We start from the raw sequence: 25,481 nt of genomic DNA on the forward strand, positions 1-25,481 counted from the left end.
TTCATTTAATATTTTTGTAGCAAAGTCAGTTAAAGTTATTTGCACACGTGCAGACACGACCCCTGCAATACATTTCTCTCTATGTAAATGTATATTTGTACACGTCACACACATATATAGGGGTTCTCCCATACAAGGTTTTGGAACTACCCCAGTAAAATCACCTACTTTTGCAGGATTGTGGTTCAGGTAGAACATATTGTGGTAGTTGACTAAAAATGTCCCACCAGAGTCCTGTCTACGGACCACCCCATTCATTAAATAAAAGGTATTTTTTTTAATTTTCTCTTAAAATGCTTCCCTCGTGTATGTCTGAAATTGAGGGAATATTGGGACTGTCCTTGTTACAGGTGTCATTTTGTCACATGGACAACAATGAAATACGTGGCACAGAGGAGGTCTTGTGTGGAACATCTTTGGTGGCTCACCATAGAGATTATAGATCCGAGTACTGCAATATTTTCCTAGCGCTTTCCATTTGGAAATCGGCCATAGAAATCAATTGGACACTATTTCAGTGTGAGACAAAATGCTGGAAGAATGTGGTCTCCTGTGTCACACAAATCCAGACTCTTTCTCTATCTATAAATTCATTCCTTGCTATTTTTGCAATATATACACCATAGTGCTTATTTCTGTAAATAAAGTTTCAACAACATTTTGCAAATACACCCTAGAAGTAAAAAAGTAGCTGTTGTCTATCTCAAAAGAGATTACACCTCAATATACCATTGAGACCCCATGGCCAGACCAAGGTTCACATTTTGGTTACATGCCAGTTTTAAAGGGAATAACTTCATTATTTCCTAAGTTACCAAACTGCCGGACGGCCATAACTTCCAAATATTAAAGATCTTGCTGTTTGTCTCGCAGGCTAAACGCCTGGATCCAAAACAGCGCTGTTTGTGCGGTCAGATGACGACCCCATATATACGGTCAGGTGCCGTCATCATCTGACCATGTTTAACGTCCATCTCAAATTATATTTTGTTACAGGTCAGATGTAGACCAGAAACAGTGGTCTTTCTGGGTCCACACATGGTGGGCCTAATTTATTAAGGAAAATAAAGCAAAAAAAAGAGTAACTTTTCACTTGGACAAAACAATGTTGCTTTGGAGGGGAAGTAAATTAAAAATGTGGAGACAGATTTATAGCTGGGATAGGGCATGTTCTTTTTCTAACCTGTGGCACTCCAGGTGTTGTGAAACTACAAGCCCCAGCATGCCTTGTCAATATGTAGCAGCTTATTGCTGGAAGGGTATGCTGGGACTTGTAGTTTCACAACACCTGGAGTGCCACAGGTTAGCCAACACTGTCCTAGATTAACTTTAAATTTCAGTGTACAAATAAAGCTATCAAGTATTTGTGTGCTAGATGAAAAAACAGTCAGTATTTAACTTATGTGCAAAATAATAAACTGATTTGCAGCCCTTGCATTGTAACATGGTTTTGTCCAGGAGAAAACTTACTCAATTTTTTGCCTTACTTTCCTTAATGTATCAGGCCCGATATAATTTATGGACAATTATGCCTAATATGGCCTGAATGGACTGACTACCAAATCCCAGCATGTGTGAGCACCTTTTTTTAGAATGTTATATTGTTTTTTGCGACATATAGGGTGTTCTATATTCTATATTGAAATAAAAATATTTTTGTTTTACGGACATTATGTAGATAAAATATAGTGACAAATGGAAAAATAAAATGATCTTTGCGTTCATCAAAATTATTGCAACCTCAGACATCTGCCCTTTAAATGAAATCCACTGTTCACTATAGGGATACCACAGATGTCCCCACAGAGTAGCGATGATTGAATCATAGGTGGTGTGAGATGTGTTGTGGGACTGGCATCATTTGGGGAGTTTGAGGTGACCTTAGTTCTGTGTAACATACATGTATTTTTACTTGTGTGTGCTTCAATGTCACACACAATGGGTGACCTAGTTTTATTGAACTGGTGTGTGGTAACTGAAGGATGGAATTTTTTATTTTATGTTTGAAATTTTTAGCTTTCATAGCTCAAGAAATTTATTTTTTATTTTTTTGTTTTGTTATTTTTATATTACCTTGTTGTATCATATACCAGTAATCTACTTAATGACAATAGTTTTTATTCCATTGTGACATCTGCCGTTTTAGTCTTCTTTGACACGTGGGAACATCCCCTACATCTAATGTACATTGTAACAGTCATCCTCCTCTTCATCAGTAGTTCCCTGAAGCAAATTACATACCAAGTGAATTAAAATGTTATTGAGAATCCATCTGCAAGTGTGTTTAAAATTGTACTGTAATCTGAACCCTGCAGGACTTTCACTGTAATGTGTGTATAAATACTTCATACATAAAGTTTTATTACAGGTACTAAACTCACTGAGTTATTAGTTTATATGTCACAGAATCTTGGTTTCTCTTTTATGTTTTGTGGACATATGGATCATATCAATGCAGTGAATTGATAAACTCTAATGATCCAGATACTTTGTAGTTTTGTGACCCGACTCATTTAAGCATTTTTGCTATGAGCTGGTTAAACAATAGCTTTATTTATTTTCCATGATTTAAATCTCTGGATAATATTACAAATAGGTGTTTTTCTTTCTGTTATAGAAATAGCATTTATTTGCTATAACAAGGTAAAATAAGGTACATTTATGCCCTCTTGTGGGCAAGTAGTATATTGCATGTCTGAAATCTGAAAATTCCATATTGAAAAGTAATTTTTCACAGTGCATTTGTTTCTTTCTTGAACAAGACAAAGTTGCAATAGAAACAAAATCAGATCAGTTGTTTTACTAATTAGTTCAATGCAAATAAAATAGAAAGCTACCTTTTAAAGGGAAGTGTAATTCATTATATAAAATATGTACTCTAAAATAAATTATAATTACATGTAAAGCTCACTTCAATTTCAATTTCAGCAAACATAATGTGTGCCCTGTTCCTCATATACACCAGTCATACATTCATACTACAGTTCAGAAAAAAATAAAACAATAATTAAAGCTAACTTGTCACATAAACACAACAGATAACCAAACATGTGGCACATAAGTATATTTTATTTACAACAACATTTATTGTATGTGGTTGTCTATTTTGTTCTCTATTTACCTTTTGCATCTCTGCCTGAAGTTAGTCATTTTCTGGGCAGCTATGAATCTTCACACGTATTAAAGGAATAGTGGAGAATATAGCTTATTTAACTGAGGTCAGGCATTCAGGCTATCTGGTAGATCCCCTGACTTCATTTGCATGCCTACCTCTGCTCCAGTCTCTCCCTCTTCCAGTGTGTTGTCTGTCTAAAGAAAAAAAGGACAGAGTCCTCAGGGGCGAGGATAGTCCTGTGATATCTGCCTTGATGCTGCCAGTTTGATCATTTCCCAGAAGGGGAGTATGTTAGCCACCTGTAGCACATTTTGAGCTGCAGCACTGGCTGAAGTAAGCTAAGCAGTGGAAGTTAGGGGACCCACCAAATAGCCTGAATGTAAGAACTATTTTTGGGCCCAGGATGGTCTTAGGATTTTCTGCACAAAACTGCCATTATCCTTTAATGAGCGTATGAACAGCACATGTACTGGTAGGACCATACTTTGATTTTTGTAGAGAAACATCTTGTTACATCCTCAAGCTGCCAGCTTTCATTCCATTGGCTTTGAATGATCACATGAGCAGAGTCTCACATAAACATCTGCCCAGTAATAGAATCATGGAGAGTTGTGTTAGTGAAACAAAATGTCTTTATTATAGCAGAGATACATGGGAAATCAAAAAGTGCAGTCAAAAATAGATTCCAATAGCAAAAATAATGGTAAATACAGATTAAAAAAAACAGGGGTGAACTGCAGCACAGGGTAGCAGGATTACCAGGTTTGGCTCTGAGGCAGAAGTGGAAGGGTCCCAGGCACAACAGATGAACTGGTTCAGCCACTGGAGCAGGTAAGAATGGTGTCCTCTAGAGAATCAGAGAAAAGGAGGGTCAGACAAGCCAGAGGTCAAAAGTCGGAAAATCCACAAAAGTATGAAGGAATAGCCAGGAACATGGTCAAAACAAAGCCGGGATTTGGATCACAAGAGGAGGTGCAGAACGTAGAAACAAGCAGGAGTCAATTACCAGGGAGTCAGTCAGGATCAGAACACAGATGTACACTGAGGAAGCAGTAGCAACAAAAACAAATAAACTGGCACAGATTGCTGGGAAAGTCAGTCTCTTAAAGGCCAGACACAGGTGAGCATGATCCAGCTCGGATGAGGGCTTACCCCTTAGCAGGCAAAGAGAACTGTCCAGGTACCACAGCAGCACCTCTGGTAGCACAAAGGTACTGCAGGCCTAATACAGAATGAACGACAAAGTCTTAACAGGGGCACTGTTTTCTATAGCAGTTTTTTCCCCTTGACAATACTATGTGTAAATAGAAAAAGAAAAAATAACTGTGCAAGTTATAGTGTAGTATTCATATACACATTAAAAGCCCTGAGACATAATCATTTTTCCATACTAGACACATAAATTGAATAGGATTATATATAGGTAGGATTGTCATCACTGCATCTCCTTAATGGTAGCGATGTACCAATGATGCAGCTTCTTTGAGGTTAAATAACCATTGATGGTCTGAGATTTGCGAGATAAAAATAGTAGTACTGCACCCAGACTGTGTAGGTTGAGTGGGAACGGAGGGAGGGAGTCATCCTCCCCGTGCTGTTCCGCAATGATCTCAATGGTGCAGCTGCCGATGGCTAAGGACGCCTATAAATATGTGTATTAATAACTTTACTCAGGATGTACTAATATACAGTTCACATTTTTATGAAAACTAAATGAGTGACAAAGATTTCCATGACCCTTTTAAAAAGCCACGTGGAGCTGAGTTTCGAAAACACAAACGTAAACATTGGTTGGAAGTATGAAGATAGCTGGTTTTAAAATTAAGGATGAGTTTGTTTTTATCTACCTCGTATTAGCCTGGTGAGGAAGGTGAGAGGTTGCTATGAGCATATTAGCCTAAGGCGGCCTGAACCCTTAATCAGACCCTGCTTTATTTGATGTTTTAATTAATTTTAACCTATAGTTTTTCTGCTTTACATAACAGATTCTTGGAACATAAGTGGTGTTGTATGTAAGGGGCATTGACCTCAGATATATCTCTCAATGTTACATAAAGGTACAGCGGACTATTTGTTTTTCTTTAGAAAAGTAGCTCAAGTGTCTGTTTATATTACACAATTACACTGCAGATATTGTCATCTGTGTGCAGTTTGTTTGTTCTCCCCGTTTTGCGTGGGTTTCCTCTGGGTGCTTCGATTATCTCCCACACTCCAAAAACATACTAGTAGGTTAATTGGCTGCTATTAAATTGACCTTATTCTCTCTCGATCAGTGTGTGTATGTTAGGGAATTTAGACTATAAGCTTCAAAGGGGCAGGGACTGATGTGAGCGAGTTCTCTGTACAGCGCTGCAGAATTAGTGGCGCTATATATATATATATATAGCTACTGCTGCTGGTGGGTTACCTTGTTGTAAAGCAAATCATACTGTCCAAATGTGAGCTAAGATACATTTACTAATTTTTTATACCCGGGACTTTTGGAGGGTTACTCCTGCGTCCGACCCAGGTAGCCTCCAGTCTGAGCGGTGAGACCTCGGTTGAAAGACCCGGGTCTCACCGAAACCTATTGGAAAGCTAAAAAAAACAAAAAAAAAAAACATCACAAGAGGAGCCAATCAAAGCTCCTCTTGTGATGTTGCCGGTCAACCCTGGAATTTGCCGGGGTGTCCTGCACTGTCCCGGGTAATATCCCGGGTTCATAAACCCGGGAGATTGCCAGGGTTGGCAGTATGAAAGTGGTATAAATGAGGTCTAATATATCTAGCTTTGAATCTTATGGAATAGTAACTCTGAAAAATGTGTGGTAGTCCAAATTCATGGACTTAATGCAGAGCAAAACTGCAGCTCATATCTCTCAGACTAAAACTAATAGGAAGCACAATGCGTTTACTGCAGATTTGTGCTTTGTTGGTAAGTAACCTTAAATGTTTTCCCTTGTTTCTTTATTTTACTTCTTCTATATATGTCTTATTTGTAAGAGTTTACTGTACACGGGAACAATTTTAGATTTAACTATATACTTTCCTTTAATGCTTTTGCAAATGTTATATTTAAAAAGGCATTTTTGGTCAACCCTCATTGCTGTCTGCTACAAACCATACTGTCTAGTTTGTGCTATTGATTCGTTTATGGATTGATCCTTATTGCACATATTTTAATGACTAGTGAAAGCTGAGTATATTGCAGTTTCTGTTTAGGCTGGAATTTTGCATTGCTCATCAACTTTTATATTGTGTTTCAAAGTTAAATTGCCCAATTTAAAAGCCCCATAGTACTGGAAATGTTTCAGCCAAACACAAGTTGGCACCACCTTTGCTTTCAGAGGATTACTTGGCTGTTATGAGATTGGTAGTAAAATTAGTGTAATTTTGTGTAGCTGCCAGTGCCTCTTAATGGAATAAAACACTGGCAAATTCAACAAAGGAAACAAATTAAGTGTTTTGATTCTCATTTCGTCTAATTTTCATTAAGTGGGCATTACATTTATGTAAAATACTGTATTTGAAAAGTGTTTTAATTAAATTTTACTAAGACATATACATAACAGCGACTTATGCAGACTGGGAGTTTGGCAAAGTGATTTTGTATCTCAGAAGGTGGACTTGATCCTCTCCTAATACACCTCCAACAAGCTGTCAGGGTCTTTTATAAACCAAAAAATATATGCACCCACAATGCTTTTCTCTCTGCCCAGCAGCGCCTTCTTGTCCTTCAAGTGGCTTTTAAGGTGCCCACCCATTTCACGTTGTTTGGGAGCACCCACCTGTAAGAGCTTTTTGTGCCTAGGTTTTCATGTTGGCAGATAAACCTGAGAAGACACATCATAAGACCAGCAAAACGTTGCATCCTACTACTCCATAAGTCTGATCTACCACCAATTTAGGAAGCGCACTTTGTTCACTTAAATTTTTACTCCTAAAGTACTGCTGGATTTAGCCTCATTTATAGTTTAAGGTAATTATGACAGTGAGGAGATAGTGGGACTCTCTCTATATGTCACTTTTGAGTTTCTTTTAGAGCTTTTTATTGCATGGGTTAAAGCAATGGTGGTGGTTAAAGCAGTCACTTACTCTCTGCAAGCAGAGAAGAAGAGCGAATGGGAGCGTCTGGCTTCCTCTTCATGTGACCTCCTCTGCACACTGTTAGGAGATGGGAAGTGGTCTGAGGGGAGATCCATGTGGCATGGGGGGGGGGCATATGGGGAGCTCGAGTGGCATGTCGGAGTTTGAAAATGCGTTTTGGGGGTGTTTTGTGGCAAGTGGGGTGGTCTGAGCGCATGTGATGGAATTGTGATGGTTTTTGGGATGAGTAATGTGTTTTGAAGAAGTAGATTTGAAATGAAGGATAATGTGTGGCTGGTTGGAGGTTGAAGGGCCTCGCATGTGGCCCTTGATATATATCGGGTTGTTCGCCACTGAGTTAAAGGGACACTTAGAAATGTGTTTTACAGCAGAAGTGCAAATTGAGGGTGTTAAATGTGTCCCATTGTAAGTAGTGGCGAAAAAATCTACTCTTTCATAATTGAGGTTCTGGTGAATTGAAGACCTTTGGAGAAGAGAAACAAATTGTAGATGACCTCCAGGAAAGCAGGAAGCTCCCCGTAAATGCCCCTTTTCTACCCTTTTATCTCATTTAAATAATCCCATTCCGCAAAATGAAATCTTGTTTCTTGACTTAAATGGAAAAGTAGGTGCGCCCATGTGTCTAGTCAGCACTTAGCAAGAAAGCACAAAGCAAGAGCACTTCCTATCACATCTGTACTGGATTAACAAAATAATTTCACAAACTGTTAGTTTCCCCCAAGTAAATGTTACAGCCACATTATATCTCCATATGCCGGCATTTACAGATGTGGAAAACTCCCAGCAAGCCTCAGGAACTCTCAAAATCTTGAAAAACTACTTAAACTGCAAAGGCACCTGCTTGCTACAAGCCCTGATCCTGACCATGGAGTCCAAACCAACCTACTGCCATAATTATGGCTTCATGGAGACAAGCTTTTTCTCAGATTTTGTTTGGTAAGTCCAAGAGAACAGGTGTGCAATCACACCACCGAAACCTGCAGAGCAGCAGCACATTGTGGGTGCCTCAGGAGAAGAAGAGGGAATAAACAGACAATGTCTTGTGCACTAAAACATATTTAAAGGAGCTGCAAAAGTTCATTCCATGCAGAAAGATCTTACTAAATTTATCAAAGTTTCAGCCCTAGTAGAAGGGTAAACTTAACAGAACTAGCAGGAGTTGTTGATGATGACTTGGGCAACACAGTCGTCTCTTACAGCGAATTTTTTTTAATTATTTGACAGCCATTTGTAGATACCTTTTGATTCAACTTGGCTTGCACTAATGAAGTTTGTGATATAATAGCCCAATAAAATCTGATTAGCTCTTGTAGTCTAGTTACTATATGTGACCCCTGATGTAACTTTTTTTTTCCTTCTTTTTTGGATCCCAAGTCCATAACCAGTGTTCTCTTCTTTTCTTTCAGTGTTTTAAGTGTCCAGGGGAGGAATTGGTGGCACTATGCCAGTAAATTAACATTGTTCTGCAATGTACTGAAATTGTTCACCCCAATGGTCAATGCAAGTCCTGTTACTCTTCATCATCATCATCATTTATTTATATAGTGCCACTAATTCCGCAGCGCTGTACTCATTCACATCAGTCCCTGCCCCATTGAAGCTTACAGTCTAAGACACACACTCACACACAGACACAGACAGACAGGGAGAAAAAGAGGGAGACAGACAGAGAGAGAGACAGAGTCTCGAGTCAATTTTGATAGCAGCCAATTAACCTACTAGTATGTTTTTGGAGTGTGGGAGGAAACCAGAGCACCTGGAGGAAACCCACGCAAACACAGGGAGAACATATACAGACTCCACACAGATAAGGCCATGGTCGGGAATCGAACTCGTGACCCCTGTGCTGTGAGGCAGAAGTGCTAACCATTAGGCCACTTTGCTGCCCTCTACTCTTCATGGATAACTGATGTTTTTTGTTGCATACTGTTAGGGGGTTTAACACTCTGATGACAAGGGCCATAGCTACAATATGTCCTGTTATCACAAATATAAAGCTCAGTTTTTATCCTAATGGAAACCCATTTTAGTCAAACCTAGTATCCTAAAAATTTAGATAAACATTTTAGTGAAATCCATGTTTCCAAGGAGAATAAAGCGGTGTTGCCATTCTAATTCAGAGGTCATTTGCTGTATAAAACTGGGGACTCTGGAGAGTAGGCATTTATTGAACATAGATTGTAAGCTCTCTGCCGAGCAGGGTCCTCCCTGCCCTTTACTTTCACATCTTCATTTATTTTGCCTACGTTGAATGTCACTGTTTAATGTATGCTCTGCATTCCCTACTAGCCAGCGCTGTGGAGCACTGTGGTTCCTTACAAATCAACAACAATATTATGGCTAGATGTTTAGGAGCCCAACACAAACGTCTTCCCAGAAATTCTCAGTAAGCTTTTCCCGTTGCTATATCAGTTTACAGACCACATTTTTGTTCTAGGAGGAGACTTTAACACCTCCATTAATCCACTGCTGGGCAAGACTCACTTTGGAAACACTGTTCATACAAATATTATTTCTGCTGACTCTAAATCCTTCTGTAAATGGATGAAAGAATTAGCCCACATTGATTAATGGAGGAACGGCTCCTCTTTTCTCCAGTGCATTTAGCATAATATAGGATCTTTTTTTTTTCTGGTGTAGGTTTATATCATATAAATGTTCAGGTGAGTATATACCTGTATAATGGTCTGATCCTTCTGTTATCTATTAGGCAGGATGCCGTGGGGTAGTTTTATCAAACCTTCTGAATAGGGAAAGTGAAGGTGTTGCCTATAGCAGCCAATCAGATTCTAGCCATCATTTTCTAGAATGTTCTAAATAAATGATAACTAGAATCTAATTGGGTGCTAAGGCATCTTCACTTTTTCTTTATAGAAAGTTTGATAAATCTACCCCTTGTGTTTTTCATTCAGGCCTATGACAATTAAATTACTCATTTTTAGAGGAATATTGTTATCGGTCCTATCGCTTAGGAAATTAAAAACTTCATATATTTCATTGATCTGGATGAAACTTCCACACTTACTTACTGGTCAGTCTTATGCTCCTCGTAGAAACCTTATAATCTCTAATATTTGCTTTTGCTCAAAACGGAAATTACAAAGTGATTTATTGTCTCAAAACGTTCAGTCCCTCACAGCGACTCGCCAATCCTCAAACTCTGAACCAATAACTCCGGTTCTTTCAATAAACAGGGTGGCTTTGAACAGGAAACTTGAGGAAAAACCTATTAGAAGTTTCAGGAAGGAATATTTTATATGAAGAGGAAGACGCCTGATTCACTACTAGCCTGAAAATGTGAGAGATGAACGTTCTCAGAACAATATCATTTTCAGCAGGCACCTTGATAGGTCCCTAGAATATACCCCTAGTAATATTCAATATTAGTTTTTCAATGTTTACTACTCTTCATTTGATGGGTGAAGGGCCTCAAATTCACACCCTACAAAGATTTCTTCCCAGGAGTGTGTGCTTCCTCAGCTCTTGCCCAAGTCTAGAGAAAACCTGCAGGTTCAGGCCGTATTTTGCGCAAAATCGAACTGCGCTTGTCCAGAGATGGACTATATGCCAGTGAACACAAGAACATCCAATTCATCTTCAAGGGCAAAGGACCGAATTTTTCATGGCTGGAGCGGGGAGGTGACGGGCTGTATGCACTTAGTCAATGTACAGTAAGGGCATGCAAAGCTTGAGCACATGCATCAATGCCCGATTCAAGCTTCTGGCATCTCTCTAAGGTACGTTGTTTTTCTGTCATACCACTTGCACCAGCTGCAGGTCAGGTGTAAGTGCAGAGTGATAGTGCTGACGGTCCAGTATGCGGGATAGAACCTGTGTTTGCAATCAGGAGAAACTGCAAAAATGCATTTTATGTACAGCAGACAATAATAACATCCTGATAAATGTATTTCACTGAAGAAAAAGAATTGTTTTTCATTAATTTCTATATTATTAACCGGTTGACGATAATATTGGAACTTGGAAGCAGACCTCAACTTCCTAATAAAATAACCTTTAAATGCCCATGTCAGATATACCCACTACATTTTCTGATATATGATCTGTATGGGAAGTATACTAAATCACTTTGTGAGGACACAGTCTTCTTTAGATCACTAAGACCGATGGTTCAACAGCAATTTACTAGTACTAAAGGTGTACTTTAATATGGCACAGAAAAATATCAACTTTACAAATATGCCATATACGATAGCCAGGTGAGCAACAGCGCCCCTGCAGATGTCAGTTCAGTGTCTCTGGGTATGTGCTGACAAGGTCTTTGAATAGAAATCTATACTAAAAGAACCACTAGCACTATACCTTATGACAGCATTAGAGGTTAGATGTAGAAAATTTGAAATCTTATATCTAATGATAGTCTTATATTATATTATATTATATTATATTATCTTCTTAGCTGAACTTTTTATGCATATATTATTCCCTCGTGTCATATACTATTTTTAGTAGTTCTACTTTATGGTTTTAGATCAAGAGAGTTTTAAGTGTTTTATGTGTAAAAAAAGCCACTCATTTTATATAATTTTATGTTCTATATGTCTATGCGATAGGGTGTGCACACTTGGGTTGTTATATTTAAGCTCTTTGAATAGGGTAGATCTCCACTCAATAATTCCACACAAGGAATAATAATGATGACATAAATGAACACAGGAACAGACATGCAAGTCCACACAGGAGCTGAAGAGCAATTTCACATAGGAAACTTAGATGCGATCCATAAGGTCCCATGGCAGAGTATCACTCCTTAGCCAAAGTCAGTGACTAACCAACTCACAGCAGGGGGTAAATGTATCACAGTGCGGGTTGTACAAGTCGACGGAAATCGACGAGATGACAGCTTAAATTTAAAGCGGCGCTGCCTTGTAAAGGGAAACTTCCCTTTACAAGGCAGCGCCGCTTTAAATTTAAGCTGTCATCTCGCCGATTTCCGGCAACTTGTACAACCCGCACTATGATACATTTACCCCTAGATGTTCTTCCCTCCAGCTCCCCAGAGTTTACATTGTACCTAACATTAACTTCACTTCTTCCTTTCATGCTTAGATTACCTCTCCCAGGTGCAATTAAATAATTAAGATTGTATTTTAAATAACATTCACATATCACAGATCTTGATTTAGACCTTGTCCTAGACAATAGAATCAGAGACTGCTCACAATAGCCTAATTAGCATATAACTAGAGGTGCAAAGACTGGCTTGCCATGAAGTTAACTGTGGACAATCGTCTATTACCCATTAATTATTATTATTATTATCCTTTATTTGTTAGGCGCCACAAGAGTTCCGCAGTGCCGTACACAGCACAAACAGTAGACTAAACAGGGCGAAACATTACGAACAGTAAACAAACATACCAAAACTTCAGAACCTCCAGGCAGGCTAAGAGACGGAGCAGAAGAACAGGTATGGAGACAAGAGGGCCCCGCTCAAACAAGCTTACATCCTAAGGGAGGGTAGACAGAACTCAGGCACAAAGGGAGCCAGTTGAAGTAAGAGGGAGAGAGCAGGGGGGCAGGTAGGAGAGAGGGGAGGACGGGCGGAGGAGATGAGGGGGGTGGAAGGTTGGTAGGCTTTGAGGAACAGGTGAGTTTTAAGTGCCCGTTTGAAGGAGCACAGATTAGGAGAAAGACGGATGGAGCGATGGAGGTCGTTCCAGTGAAGGGGGGCTGCACGGGAGAAGTCTTGGATACTGGAGTGGGAAGAGGTGATCAGAGTGGAGGAGAGGCGACGGTGATTGGCCGAGTGCAGGGAGCGGGCAGGAATGTGAATGGAGAGGAGGTTAGAGATATAGGGGCAGTATACTGGGAGAGAACCTTGTAAGTGATAGTCAGGATTCTGTAGGGGATGAGGAGCCAATGTAGGGCAAGGCAGAGAGGGGAGGCAGAGGAGGAGCGGCGAGAAAGGAAGATGAGTCTTGCAGCCGCATTGAGTATAGAGCGGAGAGGTGCGACATTAATCTATTGCAATATCACTGACCTGGCCTACAAAGCGTAATCATATTACCCTGGACATTCCTCACACAGTGATACATTTACAATAGGTAGCAACATAAATTACAGGTTACAATTTTAATACAATGGTGCCTTACTCAAAGAAAGTCAGTGCATCTAGACTAGATCTATTTGCAGATTGCAAACGGCACATTTTACCATTTATACTACAACATGTGACTTATACCAGCCAAGTATTAAATACATATTGTCAAGTATATAACTGTTACTAAAAGCATAGGTTTACCTTAGAAATATATCACAATATTGGCATACTGTATATATTGTAAGGATATTTTAATAACTGATCAATGTAATTTGTATGCTATCAGTGTTTATATACACACTGTATTACCTACAAACAAGTTTCAAAAAAGTGTGAGAAGAAGGGGCTGAGGGAGGAAGATACCAAGTTTGTGAGAGGAGAGAAAGCAGAGCTAAAACAGAGAGTGACCCTGTGAAAAGAGAAAAAACAGAACCCTCAAGCTGTCATTTGGGACACAATGGAAGACAGCAGCTATTGAGGGAGAGTTCAAACATGGAGCTTTGGAGTGGAGGAATTGCAGATGAGTATAACTGTTTTTATATTACTTGTTTGATGGTGGACGGAGATACTTCTCTTATAGTAAAGCGATAAGGGATAGTGTGGGGAGTCCTGAAGATGTGGATTTGTGTTTTGCCCTTTTGATAGCGCTGGACTGGGATATCTTTTGCAAGACATCTACATAGATTAGGGAGAGTGGATGGCTAAGTTTGATAGACTGAGTTTGACCTACTTGAAGTGAGATACATGTTTGCTGAGTTAACTAATTGCTACTGCTGTCAGAATTTCTAACACTAAATAAAGCTGCTGAACAAAGAGATGTGAATTTGCCACCCACCATTTTGTGTGAATACAGTTCAGCCCGTGAGGAGCAGACATTTTGAGATTACAGATAAAGTTGTGCTATGGACTTGGACTTTGGAAATCTGTAGCTGCATTTATTTTAAGAGTCAAGTGATTTATCATCTTACCTGCTGAGTGTGATTACACATCATTTAAGTTTCTCATCTGAATAGAGTGAGAGTATTAAACTGTGCTATGGTTACTAGGGCAAAGTAATAACTGGATCACTAGTGATGTAAGACATCTCTATTCAAAAGCCTCCTGAGTAAAATACTCTATCCAATTCACGGATTACCTGCCTAGTTTAGGCATATCATCATCTAGTTATATAACGTTACTAATTCCGTAGTGCTGTACAGAGAACTCAATGACATCAGTTCCTGCCCCATAGGAGCCTACAATCTAAATTCCCTAACATACACACACAAAGACAAAGAGAGATTAGGGTCAAGTTGATAGCATCCAATTAACCTACTAGTATGTTTTTGGAATGTGGGAGGAAACCGGAGCACCCGGAGGAAACCCACGCAAAAATGGGGAGAACATACAAATTCCACACAGATAATGCCATGGTCAGGAATCAAATTCATGACCCCAGCTTGCATAATCTGTGTAAAAAGTTACACTGCTATGGGAAGGCCTGCTGAGCAATCAAACCAGCTAGAGTAATTAGTGTCAGCGGTACCTTATCTATAGGCACTAAGTGAGAGGTAAAGGTAGTAGTGCAAGGGAAATTATAGGAGTTGCTATGCAAAGCTTCTAATATTTAAATGATTGTTGTCTTTATTATTGCATGTTGATTTATTTTATGCCTTGTCAATATTTCATGACAAGGATATATTTTTACTATAAAATACAGAAAAGTTGTTGCTGGCCAATCCTCATCTATGCCATTCTTATGTCCCGCTAAAGTGTTTTCATGTTTGTGGTTATAGTTATAGTGGTGGGCAAGGGATCCCCCAAGTTTCTCCTCGGTGTTCTTGGTTTCGGACTCTCACCGGAAGAGAAGCCAAGTATCAAGATTTGGGTGGAGGCACTGTTCTGAAGGTGACACCCATGCCACTTACATACACCAATTCACAGAGGAACCTGGAAAAGGGATGTTACATTTAAACTTTATATTTTATTTTTTTTATTATATATTTGAAGCATGTTTCATATGCTTCCGAATGAAAAAGGTTAAGGTTGCTCTTTATAGTTATATGTTGTGGGATAGGTTTTTTTCTATATATTCTTTATTCTTCTTTATATCTGATTTATTTGTAGCATTGTACACAGTGCTGAAGAGTATCTTTGTGGTTTTGTAATGTGTAATTTCATAACAACTGACTTGTATTAAGGTTTATGAACAAGGGTTTCCACTAGAGGGCACTAGAGCTTTTCACTATGATGCTTCAACAAAGTGTTTTCTCTAAGAAATTATCAGTATGGTAAATTGAGTAGTTTCAACACCAGGGAAGTGATCTTAAAGATTTATCTCTTACTTCAGCAGTAAAGAAAGGATGACTATTTTAATAGTTTGATTTTCTTCATCGTGTGATTCCCTAAAGGAATATATCTATTTGTGTGAAGCTGTTCCTAAATTGTACTTATGAAGTGTGTGTGGGCTGCATAAATATGTGAAGAAATTAGAATGGTTCAATAATCCAATAGTATCACGGGGCCTCCTCTCGTTTTAATGTGTGTGGTTCAGTAGGCTGCAAATAGAAAAGGAATTGCAACGCTTCTCGTCTATTTTGTTCTGATTTATGCTACACAAAATAAAGCGCATGTCAATGGTCGACCTCTATTGTGTCTCACTTACAAAAGGAACCCAACACTATCACAATCCACTAATTGGATTTAAATGTAAAGTGATATTGGATGACTCTTTACCAACAAGGCTGATTACCATGAACATGTGGAAAAGAGAAAAGTGTTTTAGTCGTCTGTTTTACACCCACACTACTGAAAAACATGTTTACCATAAGAAACTAAATCTTTAACTTTCTTGGTTACTGTTCTAAAATCAGTAATTGCTTTTGTTTCCTGAATATATTTAGTTGTTTTAGGTGTAAGATAGAAGCAAGCTGTGGGTGTATCCTGCTCATATGGAACTACAAATCCCAGCATGCATGGACAGGCGTGCTAGATACACACCTGGAAAGCCACAGGTTGCCCAAGTTTAGAGCAATCTTATCCCCAAGTCTGGCTTAAATTAATTCTGATATTATTAAATAAATAATGTGTGCTTTAACAATTCTTAACCTTTTTCATAAACAATAATAATAATTAAAAAAAGTATTCTAAATATGTTTTTTGCTTTGTTTTGTTTTTTCACCCATAATTTAATTGTTATTTAGTGTTGGGTGAACTATTAGACTGACACTGGAAAAGTGAATTCTATAATTAAAAGAATTGAATATAGGGTCTATTATCCCGAATGCTTGACTTAAGCTTTTCCGGTTCAGGTATTTTTTCATGTCTTGTTTTTTTATTCTTATTATTTTAGAGTATACACAACATTGGAACATTACTTGTTTTTGTCTCATACGTCCTCTGCATTTCCCATCTCATTATATTGTTTAGCAGTGCTCCTCTCAGTGAATTGCACCTTGGCAAAACCATGTTGCATTGGAGGGGGAGGTCAATTTAAAATGTGGGGACAGATTATAGTTGGGGTAGGAAATGTCCTAGATCTACTTTAAATTTCACTGTAAACACTTATTACGCATCCTCTGACAGTAAACAAAGAGGCACTGCCATCCTTATCCACCGCAACATCTTTCTCGCTGGAATCTGCACATCCACTGGATAGATATTTATTCCTTTTGGGCTCTCTTGGCCTTGCTACATTAAGTTTAGTTTCATTATATGCTCCCAATGTTGGACAGGGTACCTTTTTCTCAGCTTTTTCTCGGGTCTCTCTCTTCCCTGGCCCAAGGTTAAGTAATCATAGGTGGCAATATCAATTCCACATTAGACCCCGGTGTGGACCGCTCCTCTATGTCCTCCTTCCATGCCTCCTTTCGCCGGGAATCTAGAACTTTGGCTTCCCTTCTTAAATCTTACGACCTACACGATGCCTGGCATCTATCCCATCCCACTGGTAGACAATACACCCACTTTTCTGCCCCCCATAAGCTTCACACCCGGATTGATTTCATTCTTACTAACCGCTTAACCACCCAACAAATTCAGACATCTTACCAGTTTTCTGGTCCGACCACGCCTTAGTTATCCTAGAAATTGCCTTTCCCCACACATGCTCCTCCCTCTCGAAATGGCGTTTAGACGACCCCCTACTTTTGAAAACCGACCAGATCTCCATTTCTAATTCTATTAAGGAGTTTATCTCCCTGAGCTCCTCTCGGATATCTCCTCTTCCACGTTCTTTAAGGCTTCACAAAGCTACCATACGTGGCACACTTATTGACTTGTCCTCCACTAGATGAAAGGCTGAGCTCACACGTATTGCAGAACTCGAAACGCAAAATGCATCTCTTACAGCACTACACCAGCGCTTCCTGAAATGTAAAACCCGCCTCAAACTGATTACACTACGTGGCCAGCTACAACAACTCCTTAGGCCATCAAAACTCTTCAGTGGTTCCACCAGAAGTTCTACGAGAGAGGAGATCGGGCAGACAGTCTCCTGGCACCGAGACTACGCGATTAGGGAACTCGCAACTATATCTTCCATCAAAACGCCCTCAGACGACCTCACCTATGAGCCTAAATGTGACATTTTTTTAGAGATTTCTACTCTACTCTGTATAATCTCCCATCCCAAATCTCAGACCCCGCCTCTCTGCAATCCAAAATCAAAGTCTTCTTGACCTCATTTGCCGTGCCCTCTTTCTCCCCTATGCAAGCCGACTATCTCAATAATACCATTCCTAAGGATGAGATTTCTCGGACAATCAAGGAACATAAAAATTCTTCAGCCCCTGGACCTGATGGCCTTACAGCCATATATTACAAAACTTTCATAAACCACCTCATGCCCATGCTCCTTGAGCTCTTTAATTCTATACTGCTCGGTTCTAAATTCGAACCGGCCACCACCTCTGCAGACATTGTAGTCATACCCAAACCTGGTCGAGACCCTCAGTGCTGTGGCAATTACAGGCCCATTTCCCTTTTAAACGTCGATCTCAAATTATTCGCAAAACTTCTCGCCATCGCCTGAATGCAGTCATGACATCACTGGTTCATCCTGATCCCCGGCCGACAGGCATCGGATAACACCAAACGAGCCATTGACTTGACCTATGCCTCCAACCCTTGCTTATAGCACAACGCGGAAAAGGCTTTCGACAGGGTGGGCTGGCCCTATATGCAACAGACTCTCTCAGCCATGGGCATAGGGGGACCCTTCTTATGAGGCATCGCCTCCTTTTACTTTAATCCTACTACTTCCGTTCTGGCCAATGGTTTCTAATCCTCTCCTCTCCTTTTGCTATACATAATGACACTTGCCAGGGGTGCCCATTATTCCCACTCATATTTGCTTTAATGATTGAGCCCCTAGCCCATAAAATCCACACTAATCCCGATATCTACGGAGTCCACGTGGGTCCCTAAGAACACAAATTATCCCTCTACGCGAATGACAGTCTTTTGTCAATTACAAACCCCCACATTTCGTTCCCAAATCTTCTTAACAATATATCTCTTTTCAGCACTCTCTTTAACTATAAATTTCAGGGCAAAACATTGCATTAAAATCCTGGGCAAAAAACCCGCTGCCCACGGCCAAAAAGCTCAAACTAGGAAGATATTTCGTCTTTCAACAGGGCAATCATCCCAAGCACACTATAAGAGCAACATTAGAGGGGCTTACAAGGCAGAAAATAAATGTCCTTGAGTGGGCCCGGCTAGAGTTCTGATCTTAAGTCCTTCAAAAATCCCTAATCCGACCTTAAACCTGCTAATTTATACTGCTCCCTGCCCAACTTTACATAACATGAGTAATGTTGCAATTAGGAATGGACAAATATTGTTCCATCTCAGTGTTCACAGTTAATAGAGACTGGCTGTAATAGCTGCTTTATCTAATTATTGGCCAAGGGGGATGAACACATATTAAGCGATTTTAGTTCAGATTTATAATTTTTATTACTTTACGGGTTACAATTGTCTTTCCTTTTTGGGGGAAGGGGTGCTCTGTGAAAACGAATGTATGACTCGCAAATAAAAAATTCGATTTGGGAAAAAAAAAAGAAATTCCAGGCTGTGAGTTTCTTTAGTATGAACACGGGATGGGGTCTGAATACCCTTTTAAAGCGCTGCATACTGCCCATTGAGTGTATATTAAAGTATACATGGACTTATTACAAATATTTGAATGAAAAGCACTTCCTATGTTACTGTTTTGGAAATGTTGCTCCTGTTAGCAGAGAGAGACGGAATTCAGTACTTCCGATCAGAAAAGGATGAGCATGGCAACATGTTTATATTACTTCACATAACTTTTCCAAATGCTTGAACCACTCAGAGATACAGGTCAAACTTTTAAATAGATTTTATCTTACCCTGATAGGATACACAAAATGTTGCTTAGCCAATAGAAAAAGTGTTGGCGTCAGTGCAATGAGATGGGAACTATACTATATATTTTCTGGAACTGCCCAGTGATCCGCCCCGTGGCATGCTGTTTTCAACCTGGTAAGTATGTTCCTTAATATTAAAGTAAAGCCCTCACCAGAGATCGCACTTATACTCATTCTCATCATAACCAGAGCGGCCATAGCCCAAAACTGTGAAAAACCCTTTGCCCCCTAATCAGCATCTAAAATTCAGTTTTTTTTATATGGAAACTTCAGGTATACCCCATCTGACTTCAACTTGCTCACTTATTATTAAATGATCTCCTTAGCATGAACATGTTACTGACCGAGAGAGCTCAACGTCACCTGACCATAGTGCTATTTCTGACCCCCTACCTTTTAGCCTAAACGAATCCCCCAAACCTAATAATACTCAGGTTTTCTTTTGTTCCTGGTTTCATTGTTTGTAACAGTTGAGCAAGTTATGCACATCTTTGTACTATAATGTGTTTACAATCAACGGTTTGTCTCCCCCCTGTACACCACGCGTTTTGTCATCTTTCCCCTCTTTATCTTCTCTACACTTCATGTTTGCAAACCTTTCTTAATAAAAAATCATCGAGGATGGAAAAGGATGAGAATGTAGAATTGCTAATGTAAATTAATACGTTCTAAAACCATTCCCAGGCCATTCTACTTCATTAAAAAGGTTGACAAAAAGAAATAAACAATGAAAATTACCCCTGCATAATAATAATTTCCCTGCCAAAATTCCTTCAGGGTCCTATGAGAAAATGGGAGCTTATATACATGGCCGAAACAAAAGTGAATCATGATTAAAATCCGTTAAAATCAAACGGCGTATATTTGGAAGAACAATCTATGGCGCTGTATTCCGACATCCCAGCTTCTCTTCCTGGCGCCTGTGAAGTGGCTGCTCGGAGTATAATGCAGAATGTGTGACGACTCTCAGACATAATCCCCACATTAACATACCGGACTTGCATTTTGTAATAAGCTTTCTCCTGAGTGGTGGGCGAAAAATGCAGGTTATTTTGTACACTTATATGTAAAACAGCTTTATTCATATCTCCAAACTCTGAATGTACCCTCTATGATATGGTCATCAAACGAACATTATTTGGAATGTCTCATTTTGCTTTTTACAGGTTTTTTTTTTTTACATTAGTGAGTGTCTTAATATGTTAATTTTTGACAGCTAAAATCCATAGAAACTGCTAAGTAGTCTTCTCTGTTTCAGACCTGGATTATCTTTTCTCCTGCTGTCAGTAGATATACCATACCAAAGGGTCTCACTAATTTGCATTGTCGCCACTTGCACTACAACTCAGATTATCAAGGTTCTGAATGGTCTGTCTTTCATAGGGTGTTCTAATATTTAGAAAAATCACAAAAAAATGTTACTTTTAGATTTTATCTATGCACCAATAAACACAAACGCTGTGTTTAAAAAAGAAGACACAGAGGGGGAAAAATGGCTTTTTATCCCTTTTTAGTGTAAATGGTAGTAATGGAATTGTTAGGTCTTAAAGAAGTCTCAGGCCCATTCATAATTAAACAGTGTCTGTCAAAAAGCCAGGTCATTTCAATTGATAGAGAAGCATGGGAAACTGGTATTGCCAAAAGATTCCTTGTTCAGTAGTGTTGAGAAGAGGGCACTCACGATGCTTGGCGATAGGTTACCAAGGTGATGTGGTTGCAAGACATTCATATAGCTGCGGAGGGCACAGGTCCAGAGGATATCTTTATATGCTGTGAAAAGAGGAGCTCACAATTACTTTCCTTTTCTCATTTATATTTTCAAAGGACAGTTGTTCTTCACATAGTACACTGCTACAAAACACAAAGATTTTTGTTTGTTTTTCATGGTGTTTTTTAAAATTAAGCACCTTTTAATTTGAGGCCTACCTGTCTACATTCATGCGCTCTCTTCACAGGGATTATAAAGAGTTTGAAGGCCTACACTGTTCTTCCATGCAGGCTGTTGAATACGCAGTATGGTTGTGTGTTACAAACAATGGCAAATTATTAAGCAATCCATCAAGCGCTGTCCAAATTCTGTTATCGTGATGCATAATGTATGCTGAGGCAGCAAATGCCTAACAGGTTTTTTTTTGTGCGAGTGTGTTTTAAGCTAATCAATTGCTTTGTACGCTGTAAACAAAAGTGACGTTGCCATAGCTACCAATATTTCAAATGACCTAAAAGGGCCCTCAGATGATTGCGAGGAATTTATATACATAACACACTTTTATGTAGAGGGGACACTTTTTTGTGGTTAGTGTACTAGATTAAATCTATTTATCAGAGGCAAAAAAGAGAATTTGAAAGGAGGACCGACAAATTAAAATTAATAAGAGGGATTGCTGGGAAGTATACTGTTATTTGTCTCTTGAAATAAAACTAGTATTAACTTTGTAACTTTGCTTGCATGAACAATCCATTTTGTTGTACATTCTCTACTAATGTTCCTTTAATGACCAAGGGCCTGATTTATTAAGGAAAGTAAAGCAAAATGAAAATGGAGTAACTTTTCACCATGGCAAAACCATGTTGCATTGGAGGGGGAAGTAAATTTAAAATGTGATGGCAGATTTATAGTTGGGTTAGGGCATGTCCTAGATCAACTTTACATTTCAGTGTAAATATTAAGCCAGTATTTAACTTGGGAAAAATAATAAACTAATTTGCACCCCTTGCATTGTAACATGGTTTGTCCAGGAGAAAACTTACTCATTTTTTGCCTTACTTTCCTTAATGAATCAGGCCCCAAATGTTCACTTCTATGTTTATAACTATCATATATTTATGAATTAATGCTTTCTTATCATTGTCTAATTGAGAGAGAGAGAGTGTTAAACGTTACTGCCTACAGAAAGTTCTACTGAGGACTGCACCTGACTGGCTACAGCTACTGACTAATTTTCTTGTAGCTATCATGTGCTGGTCCTACTTTTTCCTTACTGGGGTACTATAATTGACGGACTGCTGAAAGGAAGGGAGTGACGCACTGAAAGGGAGAAAGTACTGTAGTTGTTGACTAGTTACAACGGGCAGTGCAGCTGACTGGTTGCTGAAAGTGTGAAAGTAGATACTGGACTTGAATGGTTATTGGATGGTTAACATGGGGACTGAACCTGACTGTTTACTGCGAGGCTAAAATGGATTTTGAGTTTGTGGGTTCCAGGAAGGCTAAATGGTTACTGGGTAATGGACCTAACTGTTTAAGGCTTGGAAAATAACGCAGCATCACTTTAATGTGAAAAAACTGTATCCATATCAGACCGTCTCAGTGCAAGTCTTTAATACAAAAACATTGCAGTAATCATGTTAGAAATAGCTATAGCAGCTAATAAAACACTAGATTATTATAAAAACACAGGGGGCCTGATTCATCAAAGCACGTATCTGCCGATTTTAAGTGTATAATACGCAAAATCACTCTGCGCGCGCCCTGGAACCGGACCATATGCCAGTAAACGCAGCCATGTCCGCGCCGTCTTCATACGCAAAGGACACTTAATACAGCCTATGATTTTGGGGAGTGGACAGGTGTTTGGCCATAGTGAATTTACAGTGAGGGCGTGCCAAACTTACATTGAGGGCGATCTAAACATTTTGTTAGTAGTGATGCTTAATTATGTTTGTGTTCCCTAATTATTTTAAAGGTGATATTTGTAAAAGCAAACTGTCAACTGGATGGGCTGTAGTGTATTTGGCATAAAAACTGATTATTTTAGCTCATCTTTGATACAATTTTCTAATGAGAATAGACCTCTGATTAAGGGGTATATTTACTAAACTGCGGGTTTGAAAAAGTGGAGATGTTGCCTATAGCAACCAATCAGATTCCAGCTGTCATTTTGTAGAATGCACTAAATAAATGACAGCTAGAATCTGATTGGTTGCTATAGGCAACATCTCCATTTTTTCAAACCCGCAGTTTAGTAAATATACCCCTAAGTGTTATTGCATGAACAAACTTAATGGTAAAAATAATTGCAAATAATTTCTCAATGCAATTATAAGTCGTTGTCATCTATGATGAGGCATCATTGCTCGTTTGTATTTCAGAAGACCTTGATGACCTCCGAATGGAAGGTGTTACCAGCCTCATGCCGTCTGGAAGTAAATTTAGCCAAGGACGTAGCACTTACACCACTGAACCGCAAGCAAAAGTCACGCTGAACATCTGCTCAAGGTGTGCAAGGTAAACATTGTAGATGGCATGTGCCAGTGCAGCATTAATCAGCACGCTATATAATGTCATTTTCCTTTGCATTTGTTTTTTCATTTGTAATACATCTCACCCTTGCTCATAGCTCATATTGTAAAGTTATGTTCAAATTATTTGCAGGTAGGATGTTATTTGGTTCTTCTTTTAAGTGTAATATATTAACTTACTATATAAAAATGTAAAATAATGGCCTTAACGTTTAACCTAAATAATATAAGCATATGATAGTGTATTGGTAAGACTGTGATGCATCGTAGCCCCTATGTATGAGGTTTCCTCACTGCTTTAGAAGTGATCATTTAAGTATTGAATTACTAAAAAAAAAAGTGCGGCATTGATTTGTCCTTAAAGTGGGATTACCAGCATTTTGTGCTTGCCAAATCTTCCCCTATGGCTATCTTCTTAAACTTTCTAGATCTCAATTTACTTTCTGCTAATGGGGTTGGATTTCTAGGTCTGACTAGATGGGGAGCCCCGTTAAGCTCAGGGAGCAATGTGTCTAGTTAATCATTTATCATCCCTCATCTGTTGTTATAAGGGGTTTTAGGATGCAGAGCTTCTCGAGTGATTGCTACTGTACCTATCTGCAAGCAGAGAAGTACAAGAGGATTACCTGCTCAGTGAAGCATCCACTCACCTCACGATGCTTCTCCCCATGTCTGACATATCACTAAGCTATATTTGTAGTTACACCTAAGGTAATGTTATGGAAGAAACACCAGTCTTTAGACACATTTATTGTATGAAAGCACAGAGAACACATAAAAGACATAAAGCCATTTTTTGGTCATTTTCGCAATCCGATCTATAATTGCCACAAAATTATTTCAGAACCAGAAAAAATGGATACTATAGGGATGACTTGTATGCTTTTATATATAAATGCATGATAATAATGTGTAAATATTACGCATATGTTGCTGGAACACTCATCTTTCTACCTTTAGGGCAAAACTATATTCATTGATGTTATGTGTGATATTAGGTTGGATACTACCAGGAAACATATGTGTTAGTGAATGCTAACTACATCTAAAATACAAACCCGTATAATATCAACAGGTATCTATTTTTAACAGTAACAAATGTAAATGTAAAACTTCCCATACCCTGAGAAAAATGTAAAAGTTATCATACCCATAGAACGTTTTTTTATAACGTTGCTTGTATCCTTGTTGTCTCCTCCGTTACTTCCTGCAGTTGTCCATTGTTATCAGTAATGGTAGGTTCTGAATTGACCCATGTATTGGTCCTCAATATATTCATAAAGGGATATTTACTAACCGTAAAATATCACTGCATGTTTAGTTTTGTGCCTATCTGTCTATTTGTCTGCCCAACGCATTGAGGTGCACTTCAACAGTCCACTATTGGGATTTGCCTATATAAAATGGGGTTGCTCCTTATGGACAGAATTGCGGGTCCACATGAAACTTAGGATGTTTGAGAACCCTCTTCAGTAATTAAAATGTTCCAGTTTTCTTATAAAGTACTGCTCCATTGAGCTGCATTATTGTCTTAAATGAACCAAGTGGATATCGGGACTGTCTTTATTATGGTTGTGCTATGTGCTTTTAAATATTTTATCGCA

General features: G+C 38.9%; 1 protein-coding gene across 1 annotated transcript in view; it reads left to right on the top strand.

Moving 5' to 3' along the window:
• Window positions 1-25,481, top strand: part of C5H8orf34 (chromosome 5 C8orf34 homolog) — a 215,644-nt gene that overhangs the window by 99,905 nt on the left and 90,258 nt on the right. Inside the window, exon 8 of the mRNA XM_075213619.1 lies at window positions 23,728-23,863. Within this exon, the coding sequence (XP_075069720.1) occupies window positions 23,728-23,863 (136 nt within the window). The remainder of the gene's footprint in view (window positions 1-23,727; window positions 23,864-25,481) is intronic.

Source organism: Mixophyes fleayi, chromosome 5 (genome assembly GCF_038048845.1).
Source record: "Mixophyes fleayi isolate aMixFle1 chromosome 5, aMixFle1.hap1, whole genome shotgun sequence".
NCBI classification, from domain to species: domain Eukaryota; kingdom Metazoa; phylum Chordata; class Amphibia; order Anura; family Limnodynastidae; genus Mixophyes; species Mixophyes fleayi.